Source organism: Scardinius erythrophthalmus, assembly GCF_964197995.2.
Source record: "Scardinius erythrophthalmus genome assembly, chromosome: 2".
In the NCBI taxonomy this organism is placed as follows: domain Eukaryota; kingdom Metazoa; phylum Chordata; class Actinopteri; order Cypriniformes; family Leuciscidae; genus Scardinius; species Scardinius erythrophthalmus.
The window spans coordinates 66,919,865-66,943,656 of NC_138222.1; the positions used below are offsets into that span (position 1 = coordinate 66,919,865).

General features: G+C 39.8%; 1 protein-coding gene across 1 annotated transcript; it reads left to right on the forward strand.

Annotated features, from left to right (window-relative positions):
* Positions 1-2,316: 2,316 nt before the first annotated feature.
* On the forward strand, positions 2,317-17,672 carry LOC308685902 (uncharacterized protein; the record flags this gene model as incomplete). Its single annotated transcript, XM_081358029.1, has 3 exons — positions 2,317-2,410; positions 15,379-15,514; positions 16,040-17,672. The coding sequence occupies 3 exons, from the start codon at positions 2,317-2,319 to the stop codon at positions 17,670-17,672; spliced, it is 1,863 nt and encodes a 620-aa protein (XP_081214155.1).
* Positions 17,673-23,792: the final 6,120 nt, after the last annotated feature.

Below are 23,792 nucleotides of genomic sequence, written 5' to 3' on the forward strand. Positions count from 1 at the left end.
TGAAATGCCATCACATAGTGCATGGGTCTTCACTATTTTTTTCATGAGAGCCGCACTGATAGGACAAAGTCAGTAGGTTCTCAATCGACCAAGTGTTTACATGTTATCTTGATAAACCACCTCTTTCAATCCGATCGAAATTATTTGTAATAGAGCTGACACTTTGTGTTTGTAATGGGTTGTGTTATAGCCCTACTTATTTTTAATGTTTTTAAGAAATATCTGTAGTGACTGGCTGCATGATATCGGCGTATTTTTTACAGCCATGCGAGCCACAAATTAAAGCTTGACGAGCCGCATGAGGATCGCGAGCCGCGCAATGATTAACCCTGACATAGCGCGTCGATGCGTTACGAACAAGCTGTAACATTTTGAACACATCTAAATGTAAGTCAAAAAGACACATTACATTTCAAAGCACTTTAAACCCAAATCCTGAAAACTGTCCCCTCAGTCAGCTGATGGTGAAGCTAACCAACCAGGCTCCCTTCAGCACTGGTTCAAAACAACTCAACAGAACAAAACTAATTATGAATCATTCAAAATATCAATATTTAGAACATTGGAGAAAGCAAACAAAGTAGATTAAATTGTTATTTGACAGAGTATCCGCACACTGTCAGAGAATAAGAGACGGATCCTGACTAAATACAGGCTCAGTGACCACCAACTGGGTCAGAAAGAGATGCATTTCCTCCTCCACTGAGAAAAAGTATCTTCACTAAGTGATTTACACCTTGGACAAATAGCCAAAAGAATAAAACTTCCCAAAGTTAGCACCAGAAAAGAAGCTGGAAGGTCTCCTAGGAGAGGGTACAGCAGCTCCACTGATAGCTAAATATGTATCTGCCTGAGGGACTGTGATATACCGGTATTTAGTTTTTACATTCCACCTGTGTGATGAACTGTTGATGTGTTGTTTTGGATGTTATGATCAGTGATGGATGAAGCAATAATGAGTTTTGGATGTTAAACAGTGTGATACATGGATTTTACTTGGACCTAAAGCATATTTTGTCAGTAATTCATGGCTTTCCAATAGAAATTAGTGGAATTTTGCCATAAAAATCTTTAAAGGCCGTTTTCTCAAAATGAGTTTTTTCTCACACTCCTAGTGATGATTTTTTATTTCTGTAGCACCTACATACACCAAACTTTACAGTCGTATTCCTAAATATATTATGAAGGTTTGTCCAGAGGGATTTGTTGATATATCATTCTTGGCCTGATTTATATGACATTTTATGCCTAAAAATAGGTTGTAAATCAATTTTTTAAGGCTATTGGCAGTATTTTTCTGATTTACAGGGTAACAAAAGGGGATATTCATAATCCACTCTGATAATGTCTTTTCATTGAATATATCAACAAAATGCAAAAATAATTTTGAACCTTGTTTTTTTCAATGGTCAGATTTGTCACTTCAAAATATATGCAAATTAGCGCATATTTAATTAGATATAGCCTCATTAACATATTTAAAAATAAAATTACAGAAAACTTGCTATGCATTTTTTTCTCCTATTCATGTGAGTAATCAACTGGTAAAGTTTGATGGTGATATCTGTAAGTTAACAATTTTACCCTATTCACCTGTAGTGTCTCGCCTTAATTTCACTCCTGATAGCTCCGCCATGGCAGATTCCTCTGAGGAGGAATCTGTTGTCTCAGGCGGAGGGCACTATATTCCATCCTCGCCCGGAGCTGTGGAAATTGTGGGTCTGGCCTCTGAGGGGGCTCAGTACCTAAATGCTGGTCTATCATCTGGGGTGGTAGAAACCATAGTTATCTCTAGGGCTCCGTCTACTAGGAGATTATATGGCCTCAAGTGGAATGTTTTTCCACTTGGTGTAGAGAACATGAGTTAGATCCAGTTAACTGCCCAGTGGCTTTAGTTCTGGAGTTTCTTCAAGATCGTTTCTCTGCGAATATCTCCCTATCCACACGTAAAGTGTACGTGGCTGCCATTGCGGCTTTCCATGCACCACTGAATGTTGGGCCTTTGGGGAGGCACCAACTGGTCATACTATTTCTCCATGGTACATGGAGGATGAGACCGACAGTCAGGTCCAGGGTTCCTTCCTGGGACCTGGCGGTGGTTCTCGAAGGGCTATCCCTGGCTCCCTTCGAATCCCTCCAGTCGGCTTTGCCTTGGACCTCACGTTCAAGATAGCCTTTCTCTTAGCTATTTCTTTAAAGAGACTGGGAGATCTCCAAGCTCTGGCATTAACACCAGCTTGCTTGGGGTTTGCCCCTGGCGAAGTTAAGGCCATCCTGCATCCGAGACCCAGCTATGTGCCTTAAGTGCAATCTAACATGGCTAGGTCCATGGTCCTGCAAGCATTTCATCCTCCACCTCATGTGTCGGCAGAAGAGGAGAGGTTCCTTGCTCTGCCAGTCAGAGTTCCGAGTATTTACCTTGAGAGGTTCTCTGCTTGGAGGAGGTCGGACTTACTGCAGTGTGTTTTGGGTCACCTAATAAGGGGCTCCCGGCTAAACAAACCATAAGTAGGCCTACAAGGTGCACAATTTGCCTTCACCTTTGGCCGTAAGGGCTCATTCTACTAGAGGCATAGCGTCCTCTAGGGCCCTCCTCTCGGGAGTGCCCCTCCAGGAGATCTGTGAGGCAGCCGGTTGGGCTACCCCGCACACTTTTATCAGGTTTTATAGTCTGCACCTCCCTTGTACGCCTGGCGCACATGTGCTCTCGTCCTAGCGGAGTGCCTGAGATCAGTTTCAGTCTAGGGCAGGCCTTTTTCGGTGCGTGGCCTAGTGGGCATTCGTTCCCCAAAGAGTCGTTTTCAATGACGCAGTGTTGAGTTTCCTACGAAAGGGAACGTCTCGGGTTACGATTGTAACCCTTGTTCCCTGAGGAGGGAACGAGACACTGCGCCATCTTGCCACGCCCCTCGATGCCTAGGAGCGGCTTGCTTTATTGCGAGGCTAATGTGTGTGTGTGCTGGCGTCACTTTTATGCACCCGGTTATGCCGTCACATGTTACGTCATGACGCAACACCAATCAGGATTGGATTAGTTTCATTCATACTTCAGAGGCAGAAGGGAGCGTCCCCAAAGAGTCGTTTTCAACGACGCAGTGTCTCGTTCCCTCCTCAGGGAACAAGGGTTACAGTCGTAACCCGAGACATTTTTAAACTACTTGCTTAACTTGCTTGAAGGAAAAAAGGAAGAAAAAAATTCAAAAAAAGAAATGGCTGAAGCGTGGTCAGAGGACGAAGTGCAGACGTTTCTATCGTTGGTTGTCACAACTATAACGATCAGTCTATAATCCCACCCACTTTGAAGCGGTACTAACTGCAGTGGAAAAACAAACCGAGCTAAAGTGAACCGTGCCGTGTCGAACTGTACTGAGCCGTACCATGCAGTGGAAAAGCGCCATAGAGACTGTAAGATCTTGCATGGAGTCAGCGCTAATCTCTCGTTTGCTTTCAGCTGTTTAGATATTAAATATATAATACCTTGATACTTGATACATTTCAAGGTATCATATCAAAGTAGTGACATGTAGCCTTTTTGAAAATTCAGGGCTATAAAGAAAATAAATAAAAAAACACAGTTTTATGTTTGTAGAATTTTGTTTCTTGAGTATTTTTTTTTCTCTCTCCTATTCTTTCTTTCTTTCTTTCTTTCTTTCTTTCTTTCTTTCTTTCTTTCTTTCTTTCTTTCTTTCTTTCTTTCTTTCTTTCTTCTAAAACAAAATGTTTGTTTAAAGGTTTTGCCAATGTAAGATTTGTAACAAGAGTGTACCTTTAAGTTCTGTGAAAATGTTGAAATTGTATACGTCTGTTCTTAACCAATGAGAGTTTGTGCTGCGGGGGTGTGTGTGGAGAATTTTTTTATTTTTTGAGTGAGGGGGAGTTAGGTGGAGGAGATAAGGGTGGATGCTATTTTTTTTTTGGTTGGATGAGCATTACGTTGGACAGAGATTAATTCTTCTCTGCTGTCTGAACTGAGTTGATGATTCAGTTTTGTTTACGATTGGTTACGAAATTTCGAGAGGTGAGGAGAGGACTGGATCCGAATTTATTATGCATATTTTAACCCTTTCACGCTTAATTTTAATATTCTAACTGACTCCCCATAGTGAGTTTTTTCAAGGCAACTGTTATTTTAGAATTTAGAACGTTCCCCCTTAATGTTTCCATGGTGACGCGTCATATTTGTCACATGACACACCATGGATGTATCACTTTTATTTCCTTTTCCCTTTTTTATTCAAAATCAACAGATTTTGCTAAACCCATTTTATTCTATCTGATATTCCGATTCTCAAAAATGTGTATGTGAGTGTGTTTGGTCATTTAAAAACCTTAATAAATAATCTTGATCTTGATCTATAACGTGAGATGGCTGTTTCTTTGTGCCGCAGTTCAGAGAATCCTGTGAGTCATCAATTTCTCCCGAAATACATGCAAGAAAGTGGAATAGAAGAATAGAGTAAACTACTTTATAGTTACTTCCACTGTGTTTGTCTGATATGAATAACACACGTCGGCAAATTATATTTGAATAGATTGTTATTGCTGCTTCCACAGACATCAGTGTGTATTTTACAAACTCCAAATGTATTGTTTTACTAGTGCTTAATGTGTATTTAAATGTCTGAAACCTAAAATAAACATTGTGAGGTTGAAAACACTGCATAGTTGTGATATGACAGCGCTGAGCGCGTCCGACTCTGACTCAGCGCCAACCAACGCGCGAAAGCACAGTTTGAATCTGGCAGTTATGTCGTCACTGAACATTCTAAATCCCATATGTGGGACCGTACTCTCAGGGGCACTGAAATAAAAAAATCACATATATGGGACTGTACCGCTCAAAAAGTTAATCATTTAATTTGTAACCATGAATACAAAAATGAAACTGAGGGGGCACAAATAAGATCTGAGGGGGCAATGCCCCCTTTTGCCCCCTCGTGGCGCCGGGCCTGGTTGAATCTCAGATCGTTTGGAGGAAAAGTGCACCAGCGGTTCATGGAAATTGTACATGTACTGGCTTAGAGACTAAGTTTGTGGGTTCTCATTTTTATTATTGAGGTATTGAGTCATTGAATGTTTAAAATCTGTTTCGACACATGTGAAGGGGATTTGAAATGAGTGAACGGATTATCAATGACTCATTTAACAAATCAATTCAAGAGTATTCTGATTTCGAAAGAGTCAATTTAAGAGTCTTTTGATTACGAACGAGTCAATTCAAGAGTATTCTGATTATGAACGAGTCAATTTAAGAATCAATTGGTTATGAACAAGTCAATTTAAGAGTAATTTGATTATAATTGAGTCATTTTAAGAAGGAAAGTTTAGTTATTTTGGGTTTAGACGAGTAAATCAGTCATATATGTTCTAATAAGTATTAATTGTTGTTAATAAGGGTAATTCATTTGTATTTGAGGTAACTGTTTTTGGTCAGACTATTTTAAGTCTCTGAAGTAGCCTACTGAGTTTGGATCAGTTAAAGGGTTGCACTATTTAAATGTGGTAACTGTATTTTTGGTTTCTCTGAACCAGTTAAGATTCCATCACTGTAAGCCAATTATTCAGTAGTTTCATATTCCTGTCATTTATTTATATTACTACTGCTGGGATACCAGGGCTCCTTTAATATTATTATACGAGTGTACCCGGCTAGAGGGTTACAGTCAGACAACACTAGTGTAAGGTGCCACATTTTTGAAAATGTTCAAAGGGTGCCGTGACTGAAAAAAGGTTGGGAAACACTGATTTAACACACCTACTGACTTACTGTACAGCCTCCCCCTACTGGATGCATCAGGAACAACAGAGGTGTATATCTTGCTGGCTCCAGGTCTGCAGCATCCTCCTTCTCCCTAGCCCCCCACACCCCCCACCCCTTGTCTTAGAAACTCCCATATCTGTCAAAGTGAAACTTAGCCGCTGTATTTAATGCCATGTCTCAGGGATATTATTGGAGAGATCAACCATTTCTGAAGACAGCAACACCCAGGTTTTATAATCCCATTCATTTCGTTCAGGTAAGGAAAATCTAACTGAAAATATCTATTTAGATGGGGATAAATAATTAATTTGATTTCATGCAACTTTATGTTAATTTTTCAAAAACATTAGTCTGATTTCAGAACGATTCTGGTGGTACTATTTGTTATTAGGCTATGGTATCTAAATATATATATATTTAATTTCATACGACACGCATAACACTATCTTAAAATGTTGCCTACGAATGTAGTTTTAAAATATTACAAGCTGTGGAGGAATTCCAGAGAGGAAAAGATATGGACTGATATGGTCTTGGTCTGGATGAGGTTTACAAGATAACGTGAAAATATATATTTTTTTTATTAAAAAAATAATTAATGGCATTTGCATTGACTTTGCATAGGCTATGCACAGTAAAGTTAATTTTAGGTTTGATATTCACTGCATTTTCGCCTAGGCTGCTAAAGGGACAATCTGCAAATTAAACTCACAGTCCAAAAATATAATTGCATTACAATTAACGATATTTACAAGGTTAGTAATTGCTTAGTAGGCAGACTGACTTACTGGATGAGCTTCTGTCAATATCTCAGTACAGTAGCCTAGTTCCCACTACAATCCCTCCTTTAACTAGTTCTAGTGAAAATGTAATTCCTGATATCAGAAGACATTGTTACAAGTTAAAAGTTCATTCTTAATATCAAGAATTCACATTTTAAATAGTAGGCTACAAATTGAATTATTGATATCAAAAATACATATCCTATGAATGAATAAAAGCTAAAATGGCACCATAGCATGTCACTGTGTTTTAAATAATAAAAGTAATTCTTGATACTTGGTTATTATTTACCAACATTTTAAATTCAATGGAGCCTATCAATAGTCAATGTCAATACATTGCTTTCCATATTGCATTAGTGCAGAGTTGTAACTAAACCTTGACTGAGCGACTAGATAATCATCGTCTTGTTTTAAAACTATAATGAGGAGTGCCATCACGCCCATATTGTACTGGTCCCGACTCACAACAGATGTTTCTGCTGGAAAGTGCGCGCTTCGTTTCATGCACGCGCATATGAACGCATGTTAACGCGCGACGCGGTTATCTTTTCCGAGCTGCAGTTTATAAACAAACACCGTTGTCATTTGTCGTTTATTAAACATAATAAATCAACTCACATCAATTTAACATTAGCCTACTGTTCTTTGCTGACATCAAACTTTGAGAGGAGAGCACACAAGTCTACCTGATAACTGTTGCTGCAATTAACTCTCATGGTGTTTTTTTCTCTCTCTTTTCGTGACCAGAAAGATAGTTCCGCTTCATTTTTTCATCGATATTGTAAACATTGATTGACGCGCTTTGACACGAGGGGGAGGCGGGCCTTGAGTAATTTGCGGGGCCCTACACAAGTTGCTGATAGGGCTGATCGTCTCTGTGTGTCAGTGTAGAAAGCAAACATAGGGTCAACTTATATTTGTTTTTTATGAATAATTTAATTTACTGAAAGTAATTTACTGAAGGCCAGGAAAGCTAAGTTTATTACATTTATTCACAATATGTACACATTCATTATTAATATTATGCCCAATAAAATAAAATAAACGGCTTTGTTAAGGTTTCTTGTTCTCTCACATTGACAGTTACTAAAATGATTTCATACATTAATGTTATGTAAATTATATAGGCCTATTTTCAATTCAAAATGGTGAAATTAGTCAAAAGTTTATTGGTTTTCCTGATTATTTTTCAGCTGTCAGTTATGAAATGTTTAGTTTAGCTACTTGCATCTTATCTCGCACTTTATGACCATTAATAAATGATCTTGATGCTGTGCAATATCCTCTCAGCACTAGAGTCGAGTTAATACTATATTAGACAATTATTTCACAGCCTTTATTATACACACCTCTAAATAATACAGAGGTCCAGACCTCGTCGACCTCATAGCTACAGCCATGGTTATGTTCCTAGTGACTGACTGACTTACTACAGGTGAATAATGCGAAGTCTCACCTGTAGCAAAAACCCTTTTGGTGAATTACAGTAATTTCTTATGAAAATAATTGTTTACTGTGAATACATGAAGGAAGGTATTATGCACAATTTCACTTGTAGAAAGTTAGAATTGCAAATAGGAACCTAAAACAAGCTTTGGAATTTGAAAATGTCTGTTTTTAAATGTTAAAAGTAGAATAACTTGTACTTTATAACTTGTTACAGACTGAAGATTAATACTTAAGGTTACCAGTTTGTTTAAGTCATATTTCCTTTATTTTGAAGTACTGATATTAAAAAAAAAAATTGTATATCTTACAGATTCAACTGCTACTATGTCAAACAATTACCGAGAGAAGAGCAGCGCAGAGTCTGACCAGACCAAAGAGCAACATGCACATCTCAGCAGGTAAGTGTCATAATACATGTAACAAAACAGTTTTCATTCTTAACATGTTAATTTCATTCATTAAAAAAAAAAAAAAAAATTGGTCCAAACATGAAAAAGAGAGAAATGAACACTTATGCTGGGTACACACCAAAATATTTTTTACATCTTTCAAAATGTGATAGACCACAAACATGAGGACAAAAAAATCCTAGATTTAAGCGTTTTGCTCCTATAGTGTGTGTGCCATGATGTGACAAAGACAGCACACCACACACACAAACAGATTTTCAACCAGAGTCTCGACTGTGAACAGACGAATCTCGCGAGACCTCAGAATAAACATGGTTGATGATATTTGACATTTATTTATTGAAGAGGAATAACCCCTTGAGATGAGCCATCTCGTTTCCGAGGGGGTCCTCGAGTCCAGGTACAAAAATTGACATTGACCTTACAGCGGCAGTCAATTAAAACAAAAAACACATATACACAAATAAAACAGAAAACACAATATGATAATGGTAAGTGCAGAAATATATAATACATAACTCATACAAACAAGACATTCACTCATACAAGACTCTCTAAAGGTTGCTCACTCATCGCTCAACAGAGTAGACACATGTAATATATATATGTACCAAACACACATCTAGACAACAGTAAACACGTATACACACATAAATGTAAAGGATTGATGCACCATGCTTAAAGGTTCCATTTAATCAATTTTAAGGATATCAACTCCATCTGTGGTAACCATTGTAAAGCAGTAGTGCAGTAGTGACCACCGATAATGCTACAGCATCTGCCCTGACCTGTGCCCTCAAACCAGCACAAAGATATAATAAAAAAAAAGAAAATAAAAAAATAAAAAAGAGAATTTTTTTTTTTTTTTTAAACAATTGCATGAATTCTGAAAATGTTGAGCTAGGGCATTTTTAAACATTGGAAAGGAAGTCAAAGAGCGAATTGAAATTGGAAGGTTATTCCATTCATACGGTGCTTTATGTTGAAATGCATATCTTCCTATTTCTTTATTGATTTGAGGAATGAGAAAATAGATTTGGTTATTGTGTCGCAAGTTATAAAATGAGCTAAATGGAATTAGATATTGTTTTAAGTAGGAAGGATAGTCCATAAAAATACATTTAAAAATAAATTGTAACCAATGAAAATGCCTTCTATCTGGTAGGGTCAGCCAGGACAGTTGATGGTACATTTCACAGTGGTGTGTTCTGTAGGGGCAGCGGAGGATAAATCTACACAGGCTATTGTAGACAGTGTTAAGAGACTGAAGGCAGGAAGCTGTAGTATTTTGGTATACAGTGTCGGCATAATCCAAAATTGGCAATAAAAGTTGAGAAACAATTCTTTTTCTGACGGGAAAATTAAAACAGTTAATTGATTGGTATAAAATTCTAAGTGAGCAGTTGAGCTTATTAGTTATATTATGTACATGAGTGGTAAAAGAAAGATCAGAGTCCAGCCAAATTTTATGAGAGTTTGATCAAGAAATTTAATTTTTAGTAAATTTTCAGATGAAGGATTGGGCTTTTTTTTAAAAAAGCATCAAATATGATTTGGATTTGTTAAGTAGAAGCTTGTTGGACAATAGCCACCGCTGGACTGATTCAAAACCATTTTGTAATGTAGTGCTGATGTCATAAATATTAGGTTTGGAACAATAAATGACCGTGTCATCGGCATAAAGTTGGATATTGCATTCAGTGCAGCTACGCGGAAGATCATTGATAAATATCGAAAAAAGTAAAGGCCCGAGAGAGGAACCTTGAGGAATTCCTCTCTCAATGTCAGTGAAATTAGAGATGCTGCCCCCAAAGGACACACACTGGCGACGATTATGTAAATAAGAGTTGAACCAAAGCAAAGAAAAAGTAGACAGACCAACAGAATACAATTTGTCTAAAAGTAAATAATGATCAACTAAGTCAAAAGCTTTAGTAAGATCTAAAAATAATGCACCTGTACACATACGGTTATCAAAACTCGAAAACACATCATTGGTAAATTTAAGAAGTGCTGTAGTCGTAGAAAAATGTTTTTTGAATCCAGATTGGCATGGAGTTTGAATTGTTCTGTTTAAAAGAAGACATTTCAAGCTTTCTATAGATATATTTCTCAGGTCTGTGAGACAAGTAGGCTTCCTTATACACCGAGTTTTAGTTCATTTATGAGACGAGCTCCAGTTCACGCGCCGGCGCCTCCGTGTCCTGATTATCTCTTGTCTACTATATTTATTATACTTATTTATTAAATCCAGGCAATTGGTTGATGAAACATTGATTAAAATTAAGATACAATTAATACAAAACGAAATTCATTTTAAAGACCGGCTTTGTGCTTTCTGTTTGAGGTCTCTGTGAAAGTTTTAAAGCAGTCTTTTAGTGCCGCTTTCAGAGCGCTCACGTGCGTAACATTGTTTTTTTCCTCATAAATGCGAACACAAAAAATAAAATGAATATGTTATGTTATGTTCTGTGGAGAGCCAACCCTTCTTCATCCAGTGGGTAGTATTACTTTTGGTTTGCGCAGTGTAATTCACAGAATTACAAAAAAATATTTTGCCACCTAAAAGTTAAAGATTTTTTGTGTCCCACGGAATGTGTAGCCTATTTCCCTCATATTAAATATAAAACGCATGTGTAGACTGATATTTTTCTGATGTCTGGACTCCTTTATTAAAAAAAAATTGGACCATATTCAGTGAAATTTACACTATAATCCGACAGAACAACATAAATAAGGTGGTTTTAGAAAAAAAACAGAGCTTCTAACTCCACCTGGAGCGTGTTACTTGTTTTGCAAAAATCCACCGCTCCCGGATCATCGGGTCCAATCAGCGCAGGGGGGTGTGAGATCTGACTGTCAATCACATGTCGTGCACACGCCACAGATCCCACTCCCCCCTTGCGCACGTTACAATCACATGCACACGCCTGAAGTTCGCGCAGTAACGAAGAGTGATGGCGGAAAAGATTCCAATTCCTTTCAAAACACTAACAAATCAAATAAACTCATTTAGAGTATAAATGAAATTAGCAATAATCTATGGGTAGATTAGCCAGGGCAGCATAGCTCCGAGTACTCCATGGTGTTGATCAATGCTTATGAGACGGGCGCGTTCATAGAAAATCTGGTGCACACGCACTGACGAGCACAAACTCGATGGTAGGGTATTCGTTGATGGGGGAGGGGCATGAGAGTTGTAAACATTAAAAAATTTGGCTAAGTCCACTCAATCTTCCAGGGTTGCCGACGGCAGCTTTAATAAGGGAGTATGGATATATAAACAGTTTCAATATAATGGTATTAAATGCATTTTCTGAGAATTTATATTTCAAGTTTTTACTGCAAATGTCACGTCCATAACGCTGGAATTGACATCACTTGATTACACATTGTACTGTATTACCTTGTTATGATATAGTGACCCATTCAATGTGCCAATTTGCCAAACATATTTTTCTTACCTTGTCATCCAAGGCCAGGGCACTTTTTGTACAACCAACGTGCTGGTTGATCTGCTGCTGCAGCGGCGGCCAGCAGCGTGTACGCCTTTTGCGCGCTTCCACATCCCACGCAACTACGGATCTCCCAGGAACATTCATTATATTGCTGCGTACATTTATCCGTGTCGGAGTTCTGAGTAGTAGGCTAACCTACCTAGATGCGCATGGCAATAGCGAGCGGTGCGTGATCATGGTCGACTGACAACAAGATTAAGCAGCTGAACAAGAATACGGCCGTGTTCCGATTGTTCTCATCTCAGCTCTGCCGAGACAAAATAGACATGCCATTTCAAATATCTTTCATTTATAATCAGAAATATGTTTTCAAAAGCATCACTTTCATCAAATTTTATGTGACAATTTCCAGTAGGCAACTGACTGCAAACAGGCACATCAAGACACAAACGAGCAGGCGTATGTGCTGGGGCTGAGCCCCGGAGAACCCCGGCCCAATTTAACCACTGAATATAACTGTATGTGTAGAAATAACTAATATATATTTGCTTACCTGTCTATTAAAACACATGCGAGAGCGGAGTCTCTATTGACAGATCAAGTTTTGCAATCAACAATGCCGAACCATGATGACTGAATGACACAACAGCGGTGTGCGAGATATTGTATCATAGATATACAGTACATACAGTGGGGCAAAAAAGTATTTAGTCAGCCACCAATTGTGCAAGATCTCCCACTTAAAAAGATGAGAGAGGCCTGTAATTTTCGTCATATGTATACCTCAACTACAGAGCCGGACAGTAACGGAGTACATTTACTTGAGTACAATACTTAAGTACAATTTTTAGGGATCTGTACTTTACTCGAGTATCATTTTTGGAGAGTACTCATGACTTTACTCAAGTACATTTGAGAGGCAAATATTGTACTCTTTACTCCACTACATTTCTATCCATAACCGTGAGTACCCGTTACTTCTTCTAAAAAAAAAAAAGGAAAAAAGAAAAATCTCGGAAACCCTCAATTTGTTGTTTCCCTCTCAAATGTGATTGGATTGTGCAGGCGCCACTGATTGGGACAGCCTATCAGCAATCACCTTCAGCTTTCCGCCAAAGTCAACTCCATGGTCAGATTTAGATAAGAGACGAAACCATGGACGAAGACGCAGCAGGTCCATCCCGGGAAGCGATTTTTTTTTTTTTCAGGATGGTAGAAGACTCATGAATATTCATTAGGAATGGGTAGGTTTAGGGGTAGGTCATCGGACCAGTGAAGTGAAAGTGAAAGTGACACGTGACGGCCAAGTATGGTAACCCATACTTGGAATTTGACCTCTGCCCATCCAAGTTAATGCACACACATTAGGAGCAGAGTAGTGAGTAGTTAACACATACACACTGCAAACCGCACCGTGGCGTGGCGCCCGGGGAGCGATTAGCCTTGCTCAAGGGCACCTCAGTCATTTCCCACCGGCTCTGGAATCGAACCAGCAACCTTTGGGTTACCAGTGCAACTCCCTAACCACTAGGCCATGACTGCCCCCCAATCATGGATGACTTCCCCCCAATCATGGATGACTTCCCCAATGAATATTCATGAGTCTTCCCCTATCATCCTGGGAAAAAAAATATCGCTCCCGGGAATGTGCCAAACCGTGGCCCCACCTCGCCAGACTATTTCAGTTTCCTGAACAATTTAATGATAGTTTTCGCTTCAAGTGTTTGCTGTGTTTACCAATGTAAACACTGTGGCAGTAGTAATGCTATATTTAGAAAATGTACTCATGTACTCTTGTTACTCAAGTACTTTTAAAAACAAGTACTTCAGTACTTTTACTTAAGTAGACAACTGACTGTAGTACTTTTACTTGTACTTGAGTCAAATTTAGCAAGGGGTATCTGTACTTTTACTCAAGTAATGAAGCTGTGTACTCTTTCCGCCTCTGCTCAACTATGAGAGACAAAATGCAACAAAAACAATCCAGAAAATTACATTGTCTGATTTTTAAAGAATTTATTTGCAAATTATGATGGAAAATAAGTATTTGGTCAATAACAAAAGTTCATATCAATACTTTGTTATATACCCTTTTGTTGGCAATGACAGAGGTCAAACGTTTTCTGTAAGTCTTCACAAGGTTTTCACACACTGTTGCTGGTATTTTGGCCCATTCCTCCATGCAGATCTCCTCTAGAGCAGGGCAACACAGACTTTCAACTCCCTCCAAAGATTTTCTATGGGGTTGAGATCTGGAGACTGGCTAGGCCACTCCAGGACCTTGAAATGCTTCTTACGAAGCCACTCCTTCGTTGCCCGGGCGGTGTGTTTTGGATTACTGTCATGCTGAAAGACCCAGCCACATTTCATCTTCAATGCCCTTGCTGATGGAAGGAGGTTTTCACTCAAAATCTCACGATACATGGCCCCATTCATTCTTTCCTTTACACGGATCAGTCGTCCTGGTCCCTTTGCAGAAAAACATCCCCAAAGCATGATGTTTCCACCCCCATGCTTCACAGTAGGTATGGTGTTCTTTGGATGCAACTCAGCATTCTTTCTCCTCCAAACACGACGAGTTGAGTTTTTAGTTTTTGGTTTCATCTGACCACATGACATTCTCCCAATCCTCTTCTGGATCATCCAAATGCTCTCTAGCAAACTTCAGACGGGCCTGGACATGTACTGGCTTAAGCAGGGGGACATGTCTGGCACTGCAGGATTTGAGTCCCTGGCGGCGTAGTGTGTTACTGATGGTAGCCTTTGTTACTTTGGTCCCAGCTCTCTGCAGGTCATTCACTAGGTCCCCCCGTGTGGTTCTGGGATTTTTGCTCACCGTTCTTGTGATCATTTTGACCCCACGGGGCGAGATCTTGCGTGGAGCCCCAGATCGAGGGAGATTATCAGTGGTCTTGTATGTCTTCCATTTTCTACAGTTGATTTCTTCACACCAAGCTGCTTACCTATTGCAGATTCAGTCTTCCCAGCCTGGTGCAGGTCTACAATTTTGTTTCTGGTGTCCTTTGACAGCTCTTTGGTCTTGGCCATAGTGGAGTTTGGAGTGTGACTGTTTGAGGTTGTGGACAGGTGTCTTTTATACTGATAACAAGGTCTACTTCGTGTGTAAACTAAACAAGCCAATGCACATTGGTGTACAATCATTTGCAACAGCTGCTGTGCCTTGCAGCGCGGGTATATAACGAGCAGAAGGTGTGATTGCACTTCAGTTTTTCACTGAGGAGCCGAGAATTGACCCGACCACGCAGCGGGGTGCAGGAGCTGTGGCGAGGGGACGAACGTCTCCGTTCCCTCCTTCAGGGAACGAGGGTTACATACGTAACTGAGACGTTCCCCTTCAGTCGCTCACTCTCGATGTTCGTCGATGCGCCAAAGCGCTACAGCTGCTGCCCTCTTCCAGTGCCCTATGAACTGAGAGCATCAGTCACTGTTGTTCTGTGGTAACCCATACAGTGAGATTATTGGATAACACTGGAAAAGCATGCCCTTTCCATTAGGAAGCAGAATGCTGCGGAAGCCCCATTCTACCCAAAGGAGTTATGTGGAGAAAGTAGGTCCTTCCTCAGAGGAATGGGCCAAGGAGGGGCTGTCACAAGCAGCATCAGTTCTGGAAACCAGGTCCGGGTGGGCCAGGTAAGGGGCTACCAGCAGGACATGCTAAATACTGTTTTTGCCCCACTGTACATAGAACCTCGTTAGTGGTTTACGTATAGCGGTCCATTGAAACGGCCGCTAATGAGGAATCTATGTAATCTATGCTTTCTACAAGCGGAAACCGAGGAGCCATTATTTAATTTATTTACAAATCCATGAGAGTTTTTGGGATTTTGTAAGTACACAACTGCATTAAATATAGCACACTGTGCAAGTGGTTATTTTTATATTTTATTACAAAAATCTTACATATTGTCCCTTTAAGTCACATCAATATACTGTAATGCTGCTTGTCTTGGAAGAAATTAAAAAAAGTTACAAGCTTCTCAAAAACTTCAGAACTCTAAAAAAGAGAATGAAAAATATGAATCAGTGTATGGAAATGAATTAAAAAATAATAATAGAAACACTCCACTAACAGTTATAAAGTCACTGCAAACCAGGAAATATAGTAATACATAGCTGATTTAAATGTTGATGCTAAATCAATTCTCTCTTTTGTAGATCACATCATGATGCCACACTATTGAATCCAGGTCCTCCAGCGCTTTATTGTCTGAACACTGAAAGAAAATATTTTGATGGGACTGATAAAAAGGTCAGACAGTGGACATATGGAAGAAGAGACAGAAACAAGCAGAACAAAGTCATATTGATGGTGGGAGAAACCGGCGCTGGGAAAACCACCATGATCAACACCATGATCAACTACTTACTGGGAGTAAAGTTTGAGGATCAAGAGTTTTATCAAATCACTGAAGATGAAAAAGATCAAGATCAGTCAAAATCCCAGACACGCAAGATCACTGTTTATGAGGCGTTTGCTGAAGAAAACCCAACATCTCTGACCATCATTGACACTCCAGGATACGGAGACACTGAAGGATTCGAGAAAGACAGAGAGATTTCTGAGAATCTGACCAGATTATTTTCAGATAAGGATGATGGGATTCATTACATTGATGCAGTGTGTTTTGTGATGAAGGGGTCTCAGAATCGACTCTCTGGAAAAGAGCTTTACATATTTCACTCAGTTCTGTCTCTGTTTGGTAAAGATATAGAGAACAACATAGTGTTTCTACTCACACAGTCAAATGGACGACGTCCAAAAGATGCTCTCAATGCCATTAACACAGCAGAAATACCCTGCAGAAAAGACGTGGGAGGAAAGCCTGTTCACTTCTTATTCAACAACCAGCAGAAAGAAAAAAGAGACGAGGAGTACGAGCATCTCGACAGATCAGCCTGGGAAATGGGAGAGAGAAGCATGAATCAGTTCATCAAACTCCTGGAAGAAAATAACAGAAAAAGTGTTGAGATGACATTAGATGTTCTGAAAGAGCGAAGACGACTTGAAGCCTGTGTCTCTAATCTGATAGAGCGAATAGATCTGAAGGAGTCAAAAATGAAAGAATTGAATCAGATTCAGGAAGCCCTCAGACAGAACAGAGACAAGATTGAGAAATGTGAGAACTTTCAGTTTAAAGTCGAGAGAGTTTTCAAAGAAAAAGTCCCCATTGTAAATGAATGGCCGTGGAACAGCAACCCAACCTGCTGTTCCGTCTGTCAGGAAAACTGTCATGAGTGGGACTGCTCAGTGGCACCAGATCCCTCATGGTGTTGGGTCATGAAAGACAGCCACTGCACTGTGTGTACAGGAAAGTGTCATCACAGCAAACATGTCAGAGAGAACAAAAAATATGAGACGAAGACAAAGGTTGTCACAATGACATTTGACGAGCTCAAACATAAGTATGAAGACACTGGTGACCAGAATGAAGCCAACTTTGATAAAAATACATTTGAAAGTCTTAAGAAAGAAAGTGAAGAGTCTTTTGAAAAAATGAAAATAGAAGAAAAACTGAAGAGCGATCTGGAGAAGAAAATAAAAGAAAAGTCCAACCACCTGCATGAAGTTTATATCAGCATCATGAGTCTGTCTAAGATCGCATTAAAAGCCGACAGCGCTTTCACTCTTCTACATCTGGATTTCCTGATTGACAGACTGAAGGAGGAGGGAAAAGATGAATGGATAAAGAACCTGGAGGAGCTGAAGAAAGCTGGAGAAGAAAGGAAAAACAAGGGGGCTTTAGATCAGCTGTTGGGTTTTTGGAGTCATATAACTGGTAACAAATAATGCAACAAATATGAAAATACAAGATGAAAAAGCAGAACAGATGCTGTTTCATTACAGAAAATAAAGGGGGTTTGTTTAGTTTAATGATGAAATTTTTGCATATATGAATATATTGAAAATGACATGATTATAACAATTTAAGTTGACACTATTATTTTGTGTCTTTATTTTAACTTTAGATATTATCACGTAACAGGTTTATAATCATATAATGCCTACTTTCACCACTTTGTCAATAATGTCCTATAAATATTTTATTTAAAAAAAAAATCTGTATTTTTTTTTTCTGTAATGTCACTTCTGCTCTAGTTCTCATGTATTACTCCAGTGTACTCTTGTATCTCTGTCTTACAGTAATGTGTTCTGTTGCACTTATATGATAAATTGCATGTGATAATAATCATTTAAAAGTATTATGTAGTTCTCTGTGCTCTTTCTCTCTAATGTCCAGATCTAAATCTGCTTTGTGTATCGTAATGAACAACTATACAAATAAATCTGATGTGAATTGACCTTTTTTGACTTGTGCTTTACTGGTTAATCTGGTTTGAGTCTGTTCTGTTCTGGTGATCAATCCACAGTTTCAGCAGTTCTCTAACTGTGGTACATATCAAAACTGTCTTGAGTCTATTCCTCCTGAATTCAGCAGCGGTTGTTAATTTGTTGTCATGTGGTTTGTTCGGGGACTGCACGGAAAAATGTTCAGTAAGACGGAAGATGACCCAAGAGGTCCTCACTGCAGCCTGTAGCACGATGACGTAGCTGGATCAGATCCAACACGTACTGGACGCTGTTACGCACATGTGCGGTGGTGTGTTTTGGTGACATCATATATGCATGCGCTCTAGTAGATTGTGATTGGTGTTGTCAACTGGAGTGCATTCTCCAGTGACTACAAGGAGATGTATCGAGGGCCATAACTATGGAAGGGGAACGGGGCCAAAGTCTTTGAACGAAACCCTTGAATTTTGACCGAGTCAACACGCACTGTTTGTCCGCGTTAACGCAGCAATTTTTTACATGTTTTTTTTTTTTTTTTATGTGTAGACACGCACATTCTGATCGTGTTAAGGTGTCAGTTGTTGTCGCGTTACTTTAGTACGTGTAAAGACGCACAGTTTTACCATGTTAAGACGACCAATTTGAACGTGTTTCTCAATGCGGACATTCTGGCCATGTTTGAACTTGTAATATTTTTTTAAAGCAGACTTACTTTTAGATTTACCTACATTTTAATCCTTTAGTTTATTGTGGCCTTGTTTTACTGATATCTTAAAGGGTTAGTTCACCCAAAAATGAAAATTCTGTCAGTAATTACTCACCCTCATGTTGTTCCAACCATGTAAGTCTTTCGTTCATCTTCGGAACACAAATTAAGATATTTTTGATGAAATCTGACAGAATTTTGACTCCTCCATAGGCTTTCAGAGGGACCCAAACTCGCCGGCCCAGAATAGTTATTAAAAACATCGTTAAAATAGTCCAAGTGACTACAGTGGCTCTACATTAAGTTTATCATGCAACGACAATACTTTTTGTGCGGAAAAACAACAAAAATAACGACTTTATCCAACTATTAGTGTTCTTCAATGTGGGCCTCTGACGAGAGTTCACGGGAGCGCCACGACGCATGCGCGAGAACTGAGATTATGGCGTTCTTCTTCTACTACTATTTGTTACTGGCTGCTCACTCCTTGGGAGTATTACTGCCATCTACTGTACAAGATGATGTCCCGACATTGCCGGAAGCGCAAAACGATCTGTTTATAAGCAGAGGAAGACACGCGCTTTATGTAAAACTGTTGTAAGTGCAGAAAACGTGTGTCTTTTATTTTGTATTTTGCGCGTACATTTCCAGGTGTTTGGTCACATGGGTATTAGTGGGTATTTACCTGGTAGCGCTCCCTGTCTTGTGGAACACTGTGTAGAGAGGGGGTGAGTGGCAAGGAGTGCTCACTTTCAGTTGACCGTTTGCACGTCTGTATGGTTATTTGTTTACATGGACTTGTGTCAGTACGTACGTTAATGGTTCGAGCGTGGACAATCTGTTACCTGTAAGAATAAACCATTGGATGTTACGGATGGAAACGCGTCACGAATCTTTCCTGCTGCTTAGCCTCTCAGCGGTTATAGGTTGCCGCTTCATTTAGTCAACTGAAAACTACACAACTTTTGGATTATGGACGCAATTTGGAAGCGGCTGTTTCTGCACACAGCATGTTGTGGCGGACGTGCACCGTGAAGTGGATTGACGGACACGACGCACATACAAACGGCAAACGAGGTATGTCAGCGTTTTAACTGGAGTGTGGCTGTATTGCTGTTGTGGAGGACGCTGTTATAGTGTCACGTTGGATTGGCGCTGGGTTGAACGCGCTTTGTGTTGCTGTTGCATATTTATGGGCTCTCGTGTGCTGCCTCGCTACGTTCATTCATTGTTTGGCTCTGTGAGCGCGCTGTTTGAAACGGAGCTCACATTGTCCGTTGCGTTGGAGAATGAACTCTGAGGATATGGAGCACGCTGCTGATAGCAGCAAACGAGAGTATAAACCCACGGCAAAAGCCCTGATGGCTAAACTTGAAGCCTTGCAAAGGGATCGCAAGAGTAAAGTGAATAAAGTAAAGAGTACAATTGGGTCAATGAAAGAGTTGATGAAATGTGATGACAATGCGTCTCAAGTGTGTTCAATGCTGAAAACGATACAACTGCTTATGGATGATGCATCTGTGTTACATAAAAAAGTATTGCCTCTACTACCTTCTGAGGAACAAATTATACAAAACGAATGGTTTGAATCAATTTTGAAATCTCATAATGGATTTGTGGATGATGTTCAACAATGGATGAATGATACTGGGAAATCTAATTCCTGCACTGCTCTATCTGATACCCATGAGCTCAGGGTTGAGGAAGTAGCTGTAACATCTCAAGGGGTTTGTTCATCTGGTATTTCACACTCTGTTGACGTGGTGTCCACAACACATAATATTCAGCTTTCTGATGCACATCAACAAGCCACAATGGAATCTGAGAGCTTTGAAAATGAAGTTGAACCTATGGACAGCGTTTCAAATATAAGCAGTAAAAGATCTGGAGTGACAGCCAATGGATCTCGTTCAAGCCGATCTTCCATTTCTTCTACTCGTCTTAAGGCTGAAGCAGAACTGGCTGCTTTATTGGCCTCTCAACAAATGCTGCAAAGGAAACATGATTTAGAGGAACAAGAGGAGCTATTGAAGAGACGGAAGGAAAAATTGGAGTTGGAAACTAAATTAGCAGAGTCAATGGCACGAGTAAAGGTGTATCAAGATGTGCATTCTGAATCTCATTCATCTGTTGGCAGAACTGTGTCTAAATCTCTTCATCCTGGGGCGGAGTCATTTGTTCCTTCAGCCAGTGGGCCGGCAGCATCTGTGTCTATGTCTGTACCGTGTACATCGCATGTGGATCACATGCAAAGAATGTCAAAGTATTCCCTATCTCAGCCAGTACAACAACAATCAACAAGATCTAAAATTAAACCATCACAATCTGCATTGCCTAACACAACATCATTGGATAATCAGAATATTGGACATGCTTATGGGTCAAGACCAAGTTTTCAAAATGATGTGAGCCACGCAAGCATGCTTCAGCTTATGGGTAGGCAAAATGAAATTGCTAATTTATTGGTTAAACAGCATAACTTGTCTTCGCTTCCACCCAGGGAAATACAGTATTTTGATGGAGACCCATTGCGCTTTTATGAGTTTATGCGCACATTTGAGGAAGTGGTGGAAAAGAAGGCAGACAATCTGGGAGATTGCCTGCACTACCTGGAGCAATATACACGAGGACAGCCGAAAGAACTTGTTAGAAGTTGCCAGCTCATGACCCCTTCACAAGGTTACTTAAGAGCAAAAGCATTGCTTAAGGAGAACTTTGGTAATGAGGTAAAAATAGCCTCATCATATATGGAGAAAGCTCTTTCGTGGAAAGCTATAAAATCTGAAGATGCTAAGTCCCTACAAGAGTATGGTCTTTTCTTAAGGAGTTGTTGCAACGCTATGCAAGACATTCACTATATGAACGAGTTGAATCTTACAACTAACATGCAAGTCATTCTCTCAAAGCTTCCTTATAAACTTAAAGATAAATGGAGAGTTGTTGCATATGAGTTAAAGGAGCGACGCCACATTCAAACCACCTTTTCTGATGTTGTTGATTTCATTGAGAGACAAGTAAAAATTCTATCTGATCCTGTGTTTGGTAATATTCAGGATGTCTTGCCTGCTGGAGGTAGGAAGATGAACATCAAAGCAAGTCAGCCAAAAGCCAGAAGCAGTTTTGCGACCACTATCACTGCTATGCCTGAAATGAGAGAACACCGTAAGATATCACCTAACAGAATCTGTCTCTTCTGTAGCGGTCAACATACACTGGATGTTTGTAATAAACTTACCAAAAAGGGTCACAGGGAAAAGATGAACTTTCTGATGACGAGAGGAGTTTGCTTTGGATGCTTGGATATAGGACACCTCAGCAGGGACTGCAAACAGAGAAGTATTTGTAGCATATGTAATCTTAAACATCCAAGTCTTCTCCACATTTATCCTCACGAGAAGGTAGACACTTTGGACAAGAAGGCGGAATCCAAGTCAGCAGTAGCCAGTGCTATGGTCTCGCTCCAAACCAGTGGTCTTACTGGGGCTGGTAATGATAACTGTGCGTTATCTATCGTTCCAGTATGTGTTAAATCGAAAATGGGAAACAGTGTGGTGATGACGTATGCCTTTCTTGATTCCGGAAGTTCTGCTTCTTTCTGTACGGAAAGTTTGATGAACAAGCTCAACCTTCCCGGAAAGAAAGTTAATATTCTTCTTAGAACGATGAGTCAAGATAAATCAGTCGGTAGTTACGTTCTAAAGGACTTGGAGGTTTCTGGGTTGAGTCAAGATTACTATTGTCCATTGCCTGAAGTGTATACACAGAAGATCATGCCGGTGACCACAGCAAACATCGCCTCTCAGAAAGATCTTGAATGTTGGCCTTATCTGAGTCATATCTGTCTACCTACGATTAATGCTGGCATTGAGCTTTTGATTGGAGCTAATGTTCCAGAAGCATTGGAGCCTTGGGAGATCATACAGAGTCAGAATAATGGCCCATATGCTGTCAGGACCCTGTTCGGATGGACTGTTAACGGACCACTTAAAGGAGTAGACATGAATGGAGATGATGCAGCCAACCAGCTTCCGGTGACTGTGAATAGGATTGCAGTAATGAAGTTGGAAGAATTGTGGAAGCAGCAATTTAAGGCTGATTTTCCAGAGACTGTTCATGAAGAAATGGTAGGAACATCTAAAGAGGATCAACAGTTTATGGATTTTGTATCCAATTCAGCAAAACTAAAGAATGGTCATTATTACATCGGTCTACCACTCAGAAGTGCTGAAGTAGTCATGCCTATGAACAGGAGAATTGCAGAACAACGAGCTTTTACTCTTCTGAAACGGTTTAAATTGAATTCTTCCTTTCATGCAGATTACACCACTTTTATGGAAGATGTGATCCATAAGGGTTATGCAGAAAGAGTACCTGCGGCTGAACTGGAGAGATGTGACAGACGTCTGTGGTATTTACCCCATCACGGTGTATATCATCTCAAAAAACACAAGATTAGGGTTGTGTTTGATTGTGCAGCTTCCTATCAGGGTATATCACTGAATAGCAAGCTTCTACAGGGTCCAGACTTAACCAGTTCACTGGTGAGTGTACTTGTACGATTTAGACTGGAATCTGTTGCTCTGATGGCCGACATTGAAGCCATGTTCCACCAAATTAGAGTTCACCCAGAAGACTGTGATCTCTTGAGATTCCTGTGGTGGCCAGAAGGTAATGTAAACGGCAGTCTGGAGGAATACAGAATGGTGGTTCATTTATTTGGGGCTACATCATCACCAAGTTGCTCAAGTTTCGCATTGAGGAAATGTGCAATGGATCATAAGGATCTATTTGACCCCAAGACAATGGATGTTGTTCTCAATAATTTTTATGTGGATGACTGCCTCGTTTCAGTACCTTCCGAATCAGATGCTGTGCAGCTGTACAAGGATCTTACTAGTATGTGTGCTAAAGGT